Raw genomic sequence first — 9,530 nt, 5'->3', positions numbered from 1 at the left:
TAAAAAAAAATTGGGTCTAAAACCAGTCTTTAAAAATCTATACCTATTTCAAAATAAACATTTTATTCTAATAATCTTTGTTAATAATATAATTATATTATATTATGCAAAGAATCGAACAGCTGTTTTAAAAACATAAAAGATCTTGGTAAATAATTAAATTTTTTAATATAAGAATTATTAGGGACAGACCTAATAAAAAATTATAAATATGTTAAGATACCTATAGTAAAAAAATTTATATTTAAATTTTACCTTATAAATTAAAAATCGCCTAAAACCCCTCTACTGTCTAAAAACCTATTTAAAAACACTAATAATAATAATTACAAAGCTTCAGATCGATATATTAATAAATATTAGTAAAAGGTTGGGTCTGCCTTATATACTACTATAATTTCTAGACCTAACACTACAAAATTAATACAAATACTAACTAAATTTTTACTAAATCCTGAATTAAAACATATAAATATAATAAATTATGTAATTTTTTTATATAGCTTAAGGTATCTAGCTATAGAATATTTAGGATATCCAAAATTAATAATTTAGATTTATCTAAATTAATATTTTTATTAGCCAGTAATGCTGCATATACAGATAACTTAGATTAAAAAGCTTTTAGTCTATATATATTTATTATTTAATAGACCTATTAATTAGGTAGTAAAAAAAAGTAAAAAATAGTTACTACTTTTACCACTAAAGCTAAATTATTAGCTATTTCAAATGCAACCAAGTAATTATATTAGTAGAAGCAACTATTTGAATTACTAGAATTTAAACTAACTTAAAAAATTTTAAATTTTATGTGATAACTATCAAACAATTAATCTTTTAACCAAAAAAAATTTAATATTTAAAACAAAATTAAAGTATATTAACATCCAAAATTATTAGCTTTGGCAGGAGATTTAAAATAAAAACCTAGATATCTAATAGATATTAAAAAAATACCTGCAGACAGTCTAAATTATTATTAAGTTAGAATTATAAAAAATTTACTAAAGTCCTTAATATACAAGATATTTTATTAAAAATTATTAAAAAAAATAAAGGATTATTTAATATACCTACTTTATCAGCTTTAATATACCCATATATATATTAAAAGCTAAGGGGGTGTATTAAAAATAAAAGCCTAATATATTAATTATTACTATAAAATATTAGCAAAACCATAGAAAAATTATAAGTTATAATTTATGTCTCAGAAAACTATAAAAATATTTTAATCTATTTTTATAGGATTCTATAAGAAATTAATTGGCTATATAACTCTGTTAATTTTAAAGCAAGTCTTACCTGAACTTCAATATTAATTTATTTACCCAAAAAGGAAACCAAAATGCGAATATAAAAGCAGGTTTTTAAAAGCAATTTTTATAATAATAAGACAAGCAATTCAATCTATTTATTCTTTAATATTATTATTATAAGAATATAAGAATCTATTAAAGATATTACTAATATAATATTCATTATACCTTACTTCCTCTACCGCCTTCCGACAAGTATAAATAATAGTATATGTGTATAAGTTATACCAAGTATAAATAATAGCAGGCATATAATATAATAATAAGGAATAGCTTGTACTTTCCTATTTAGGAAGGTATATTCTCGAGGAATGTTAAAGAATAATTGTTTATCTATATTCTAAGCAGGGGGTTTAAGCTGCTTTTATACCTTTAACATCCTAGGGCTCTGTTTCCAAATTAATCTCGGTACTAGAATCCGTGCCATATAGTTTCGGAAGTTCGGAACAGGCCACTAAGATTTTTGTTTCCTAATTAAGTAATTTTCTAATTAAGTAGTTTCTTAATTAGATAATTAGAATATCTCGATATTCTGACACTTTCCCATACAAAATGGCCATTTTTGTATTTTATCTTAAAGATTTCTTTAATGTGTGCTTTGTAATAGCGTGTTGAATGTTCTTTTGCTTAATATATATAACTCAACATACAAAATATATAACGTAACCGGTAAGCGAACCAGACATGTAAGCCAGCCGGACACCACTGTATGCAATACTAATTCGTGTTTTTTAGGACCCTAATATCTCAGCCACTGTTAGAAATATAGTACTGAAGCTAAGTCCTATATATTAAGTACATAGTACATGGTTTTCTATTTCTTTTATTTAATTTTTATAGATTATTCCTAGCCTACAATACAGATTTAACTTAAATACAACTGTATTTAAAATCCTTATATTTTAATATACAGAAATATACACTATATACAGTTCTTGGTTTACCACCTATGTATGGTCCATTATATCTGTCTATGCAATAAAATACAAGGCATCTCGATATGTTGTTGTTGAGATATTATGATTCTTGAATGTGGCATGTAATATGGCATACAGTGGTGTCCGGCTGGCTTACATGTCCGCTCGCTTACTGGTTACGTTATAAAAGTTGAAATATATATAAAATAAAAGTTGATTAAAAATCTTGTCTAATATCTCCTCCAATATTAAGTATTCATGCTTAATTTTCATATATAATATATTTAGCTATAATATTTTATGTTTTAGATTTAATTGTAAATCCACTAAGATATACTGTAGTTTAAAATATTGTTTTTATATTTTTATTATTTACCAATGTCTTAATAGCTGTATTTAGATAACAACATATATTTTTATATGGTATTTTTAAAAACTTTAATATACTATTACATGTTCTCTATATTAAATAATTAAAGAAAGTTTGTAAACACGCAAAGCTCAGAGGAAGAACATAGTCAATTTCATTGATTAGAGTAAGGTTGAAGATTGAAGGTGGACGAGGTCAAACGTTCGAAGCATGGACGAACGAGGTAGGGTGATCGCTAAGAACCACTTATGCAGTTCCGACCAGTATGAGCGTGCAACAAAGTTCGAACAATATATATTTTGTATTATATAACAAATATAATTACCATTTAAATTACCATATAGTTGGTGAAATAAAAAATAATCATATGGTGACACTGTATGGGAAAGGGTGCCCGACTCTAGGGGGGTGCCTGCTTCCAGGGGTGCCATTTTAATATCCGCAACTTACAACCCAGGATCCTAGCTTGCTGACTTAGGTTGATCGTATGATGACATAATAACAGTATTGGAACCCCCGCAATTCTTATCCTAATTATGGTAGTTATGAGGTCATTAGCTCTCTAATTGTAATTTAACACCCAACATACCAACCCTCTATCATCAGCACTGCCCGTACTGTCTTTTGTTCTACAGTGTACTCTGTGCTATTAATATCCACTCTGTAGACACGCAACACTACTGCTTAAGATTACTGCCAAATAACCTTCCCCTCCAGGCCTGGAGCTTATGAAACAATATTTGTACGCTTCTTGCTAGGCAAATGTGAAGTTATCTATAACCCAAATTCTAATCTGTTGTAAGTATCAAAGAATGTTAATTCACTACTATCCTGGTCAGTACCTATACTGAGGCGCAAGCGTACATGCTCTTGTGTAAATAATATATCAACTATGCACCAAAGCATCTCCAGCAATGCCTCCCGCCCCGTACATTATGTGTTGTCCCTATATATTGCTAATACATAGTCATCTAGGACATCCAAAGGCCAAATTTAGTTTTAGTAGCAACAGCTAAGGGAAGTCTCAGTGAGTTCAACAACACCAACCAGTAAGTATACACCCACGCATACTATCTACCTGCGAGTGCTCCTTGATAAACCTCAACTGTTGAATACCCTCCATAAATTTGATTATAAGATCCCCTGGCTTCTAACCGACGTAGTGACACGCTCCCACAAGACCAATGATCGAGATCATTCAGCAATTCATGATGGAGTAGCTGTGTCGCAAGAGCAGCTACCAAGGTACTTCGCCAAATCTGGCCCTGTTGATGCCGACCCCCGGAAAACCAAAAAGAATGGAGGAGGAAAGAGGAACTGGTGAGATGCCAAACCTTCTATAATCGATTCCGCTAAATGTAACCGCAGGGGGCGCTCTGGCGATGAGGTCCAAGACTATGATTATAACTTCACAAACGCTAGGCGATACTCTAATAGCAGTACCCAAGGCATCGCAGACTTTAAAACAAAATTCGAAACCAGAGAACCGGAGCCGGTATTTGAAGAACATCTGCATGGAACATTACACGAGGGCGCCATTATCGATGGAAGCACTGTAACTAAAGTCGACAATACCTGTTGCGATAATAGCGCCGATAGTGGCATCCAGAAATCTTCAATCGAATAAGGGTGGAAGATCGATCTCTCAACAATCCACCGATATTTTTGTGGGTGCCTAGTTACAATGTTGGGATGTGCGCTAGACATATCCTACATGGTTTATTGAAGTGAACAGTTAGCTATGGGCTGACATTAAGGCCATTGAATAATAAGAACTTCTGCCGAAGATGCTAACTATGTTCTATAATGTAGAAATATCGACCTTATGGAAGACACGAATATGTTACATACTCCACTCAGTCTTCTGAATTATAAGATCAGTGCATATACTTTACCTTTCAACAGCTCGTATTCCTGGGACCGGCACAAATGTGTAGACTCACGAACTGGGTGGCTCTCATATTAGGCGAAAATCAAAGAATGAGATCCTTGAAAGGGAAAGGGAGTGTAATTAATAATTAGAGCCAGCTTAAGCGTAATTTCGAGTCCACTGTCTTTGATGATTGAAGTGTTTGTCCCCCAAGCTGCTCACCAATAGTGGTGTGCTCGATAGCATCTGCATCTTTTGCTGTAGATTGAAGACTATGAGCAGATGTAAGGAAACTGTTGAACCAAAATTCAAGTTTCCCATTTTCAACATGCTGTGACAAAATTTGATTCTCTCTGTCAAGATCATGGCTAATTCTATTGCGTTGTTCTGGAGGGAAACGAGAAACAAGGAGTTTGGAATCCGACTCTGTGAGTTCCACATCGCCAGGGTAATTTGGAACATAAAGGGTGGGATAATTGGAGTCCTCTGTTTGTCCTGTACATGATTAGTAAATCTGCCATGTAAGTACAAACTGGTACTTACTATGTTGTAGACATAAGGTAAGAGTGCGGGAAAGAGCGGTATCATAGAGGAACGATTCAAATTGACCGTCCGTTTCTTGGACGGCCTTTCCCCTAGATATCCAATTATCATTTATCATACATCTTCTCCATACTAGCTTCTGTAGAGCCATGCGATATAACGAATCTCGTTGAGCATAGGGACTAAGTCGAATAACACGCAAAGCCAGGTAGAATTCCTTCCCAACAAATTCATTCTCGAATTCTGGATCGTGACTAGGATCCATCAAAGTCAATATGTCGACTAGTTGCTCGACACCAACGACCTGTCTAGTTATGACCCGAGTCAAGGCTTCACTTAGTATCTCGTGGAGTGATGGCATATCCTCAGCAAGCGACTGTCCAAAATGTTCAATTGCCAAATCAATGGTGGCCTTCTGATCAATCGCGCCTTGTAGAGTTGGTGTGATGTAAGAATGAATGACCTCTTGAACAGTATCAATTTCCACAAGATCTTCGAGGCGGCGAATGTCATTATGAAGAGATGAATTGTTCGGGGGAGTTCTTTCTTCCCATGTTGCCAACTTCGCAAGTTTCGCCAAAGACAATTCAACACGATGACTCCATATATCTGATTCATGCTCGATAGCTAGGTTCTCCAAAGAGCGAGCAGCTGCGTCATAATCGTTCTCGCCAACCACATCGTTAATCCAGCCCAGCCGAGAATAGGCAGGATACTTGTGTAAAAATTGAGTGATATAGGGTTGGAATTTTCCCATCGCGAACAATATTCCGGACTGACCCATTGATATTTGGCGCGAAAAAAAAGCATCTGCCCATGGCTCTCCGAATTTCTCGAAGTAAAAAGAGATTTTCTTGCCGAGTTGTTCCGACTCAATGTCCACGACACTGGGGCCCCTTCCTAGTAGACTTTGGTTGGGATTTTCGCCATTGGTTTGATCCTGCAATTCAATTATAAGCTCTACCAAAGCCCCCATATCCCGAAATTTCTCGGCCATGGTGATGGCGTCTTCTAGTTGCCCAATCCCAGCTAATTTAAATAATTGCCATCTGCGTTGTCTCACATGTGCTTGTTCAATGGCAATGCTTTCATCAGTCAGTTTTGGGTCTTCTTGGGCACTAAGCCATCGAATTCGTTCGCTGTGCATTTTGCTCAGAACCTGTAGTTTTCTTGCACTATTCCTTGCAAGTTTCCTCAAAACCTCATTTTCGGGTAGTTCGCTGGTTGGGAGGGTTTTTTGAACCCACAATCTGCAGCTGTCGAGTTCCAAGTCCAATAAGTGACCCGTTTCCAGGTAGCTGATGCCCTTGGATGTCCAAAATTCTGGGAGGTCCTTGTACCCCGCAATCAGTACTCCGTCCTCTAGATACCCATCACCAATACCATACTGACTAGCATGTTCATCACGGTATCGGAAGGCCGTTTCCAATACCGCCAGAGAAAGCTCACTGGCTTCTAGTACCTGTTCTGATATCTTTCTTCCTTGCCTTGAGGAGTGTCCTTTCTGGGGTTTTATGGCATTAAATATCCATGGAACGATGTGTTCCATTCGATATGTGTCATATAGGAGCCAGTTTCGCACTGGGTCATTCCCATCGTCTTGTTGGCCGACGTTTGTTTTGAATTTCTCACTCATCATCTCAATGACCTGACCCAGAAATGTTGATCCTGTCACTTTCCCTCTTCTAGAACAATCCTCTATTTTCCATAAGGCTCTCTGGGCTGCGAGTTTTTCTGCGCTCCACAATAGCTCCCACCAAATTCGGTGGTTAAGTTTCTTCTGTTGTTCCATCAACAGACATGCTAGATCATCAAGGGCCTTAGCTCGTGATCGTAGGTTCTGATCCACAGAAATTGCTGTCGTGGGAACGTATCTTGAGGCGGAACGGAGTAACTCCCCGCAGATTTCCAATGCAGCCTGTTCGATTTCGTCCACCGAGAAATCCAAGCAGTTTCTATTATTCAAGTTCAAAGGATTCCCTAGAATTGCCCCATAAAACACAGCTTGCTCAATTTTTTGCTTGGCCGTGATTTGGATGCTTTCAACACTGTGCCCAATTTTTTGACGAGGCAAGGCCGTGATGCGAATAATACCAAAATCTCGCACCATAGCCAAGCATGCAGGTGACGAGTTCTCCACGTTTTGGCTTTCCAAACCAGCACCTAAGATTTCGTAGCCTTCACCTGACCGTAGGTTAATAACATCGTAGAAGTTTTGCGACTGCCGATTGGAGTCAATCGACGAAGAATGAAAATTGAGCGATGAAGCCTCCGTTGGCGCTAATGATGAAAGTATAATCGACTGCCCTACTATGATAAATGCTGTATCACCTGGCTCCGGAACCAGCAATTGCAATTTAAAATCCTGGTGACCTGTAAAGACATTGTACAGGTCAATAGGGGTGGATGATATAACATGGACAACGTTTGATAAAGCAAGCTGCACAAGCGCAATCTTGTTTGTCGTTGTGTCACTAGGTAGGGCTATGACAAGTGTTACCAGATGTGGCTCTGCTGTATCGGCTCTGCCAGTTTTGAGTGCCAAGTCCAAGATCTTAAACCCACAGCCATCAATATGCTCCAACCCGAGAAAGGGGTATAGAGCATCCTTGATGTCGAATTGTTTCTTCAGAACACTGCCGTTATTCCAATGTGTATCCCAAATCTCGACAACACCGGATGAAGTAGCAATTATGACATCTCGTTGTCCTCGTTGATGCGATTCACCTGCTCGAACGGCAGCAAGGTCCTTTCTCCAGAAACCACCACCTAGGGCATTCTTTATACCACCTAAAAAACTAATCTGACTGCTTTTTGATGAGCTTCGCAGAAAGTTAACGGCTACCGCAGGCCTTCCATGGGGATCCCTGACAGTTATATGTGCAACTCGCCCAGTTGAAAAGGTGACCATAACTCCGGACGGTTCGCAGTTGATAATATCTGTGGCATATTCACCATATAGCAAATTGGATATATCTGTCTGGATCCCAGTTTGCTTCTGTCTTGGTAATCCTACGGATGCAGCGCTTGCAATGGTTTCCCAGTAAATGATTTTTCCAGAATTGGGCATGATAATCAGCAACCCAGGAATCCCAGTTGTTGCAGTGGACAAAAGCACCCCTAGAGGAGCTAGTCTATTGGATTCCTTGCTTGCTTCAGGTATGGAAAGTGAGAAAACATCAGCAGGGGAAGGCGACGAAACCGCAATTGAATACGGCCAGACAAATGCAGTAGACTGCGTTAGAGCCAAGGCATAACCAAGACTAGCCCCGAAGAAACATCTCAAATGGCCTGCTCGATTATCTTAATGAAGTGTTGTATAAATCCCAAATGGAACTTACCCGACTTTAAACCACGAATCTGGTCCGGTAAGGTGGGAAGCTGCGACACCGTGTAGAAGTCTGTCTTTGACTGTGTACTCTCTGTATCAGTAAGGTGGCTACGAGAACCAACGAGTTCTGTCCGCGTAGGGGTCAGGGTCAACGAACAAGAACAATTGTTCCATCAGGTTCGCCTCCTTGCTTTTCAGGTTTTTGAATGGTCCTTATCGGGATGTCTTTCTCGACTAAAGCATCCGTCTCCACAAGACTATGCTCACTGGATATAAGAGGCATTGGAGGTACCGGGGCCTCACGGTGAACATGATGGTCCACCTGGCTTTCCGAAGATATTTCTGCGTTTTCACTCCGCAAAATAGAGCGCTGTCTCTTCGCATTTGGGGGTTTCACTACCTCATCGGAGCCTGCACGTTGACGCCTTCGAGGATTGCGCTGTGAAGCTGTTGATGTGAGTGTTGATTTTGGTACAAACATTGTTGTAGCCAGTTAAATTAACATGCAAAAGTTGGCGACAGAGATAGAATAACTCATTAGATGGCAAACTGAACCATGAATCTCAGTAGTTGTATAGAAAATGGCGTAAAGTATCTTTTGCTTTCCACCACTGACTTTTACTTTAGAGACGACAGATGGTACATAGATGTAAGTATTGGAGATGGGTAAAAGTAGGTATTGGATTGCCTGTACGGCAAAAATACCTAAGTACCAAAAGGCGGTGAGCTACATGTTTGAGGTTGTAAATTCTCACCAAACTTGTGATTAAGACATCATCATCTATATCAGCGTCCGCTGTACTCAATTATCTACTTCTAAAAATTGATTGCTCCTTTAACTGTTTGCTCATTTTTGGAAAGATGGCGGCCGCGGTGCTTCGTTAGTATATATTATGGATGATTAATAAGTCACGTGTTGGTTACATCTAGTCGTCACCATTTTTATTGTTGGCACGGGAGGGTGTCTCGACATTGCCTACTGCATATCCTTAGAAGTTCTAATGCCAATCAAGCAGAATGCCTATATCCTATATTGGATATGCTAATATCAAAAACTTAAGAGATTATGGTCTCTGGTGAAACACCATAAACATGTTTCCTGTTCTTTGTAAAGCAAAGAATATTTTGCAAACAAAACATCACTGGTCACAGTTCCAGCTAAGGGTTAAACCAACAT

General features: G+C 37.8%; 2 protein-coding genes across 2 annotated transcripts; one reads left to right on the top strand and one right to left on the bottom strand.

Annotated features, from left to right (window-relative positions):
- Window positions 1–2,819: 2,819 nt before the first annotated feature.
- Window positions 2,820–4,236, top strand: ATNIH1004_009079 (uncharacterized protein; the record flags this gene model as incomplete). Its single annotated transcript, XM_033573679.1, has 3 exons — window positions 2,820–2,832; window positions 3,773–3,929; window positions 3,978–4,236. 3 exons carry the CDS (start codon window positions 2,820–2,822, stop codon window positions 4,234–4,236), a joined length of 429 nt encoding a protein of 142 aa, XP_033424231.1.
- Window positions 4,237–4,627: 391 nt separating this feature from the next.
- On the bottom strand, window positions 4,628–8,834 carry ATNIH1004_009078 (putative nuclear pore complex subunit Nup133; the record flags this gene model as incomplete). Its single annotated transcript, XM_033573678.1, has 4 exons — window positions 4,628–4,974; window positions 5,023–8,313; window positions 8,364–8,433; window positions 8,511–8,834. The coding sequence occupies 4 exons, from the start codon at window positions 8,832–8,834 to the stop codon at window positions 4,628–4,630; spliced, it is 4,032 nt and encodes a 1,343-aa protein (XP_033424230.1).
- Between the last annotated feature and the right edge of the window lie 696 nt (window positions 8,835–9,530).

The sequence above is a fragment of the Aspergillus tanneri genome, assembly GCF_003426965.1.
Source record: "Aspergillus tanneri strain NIH1004 chromosome Unknown AapTan_6_pilon_pilon_pilon, whole genome shotgun sequence".
Classification (NCBI taxonomy): Eukaryota; Fungi; Ascomycota; class Eurotiomycetes; order Eurotiales; family Aspergillaceae; genus Aspergillus; species Aspergillus tanneri.
This window is presented reverse-complemented; position numbering and strand designations above follow the sequence as displayed.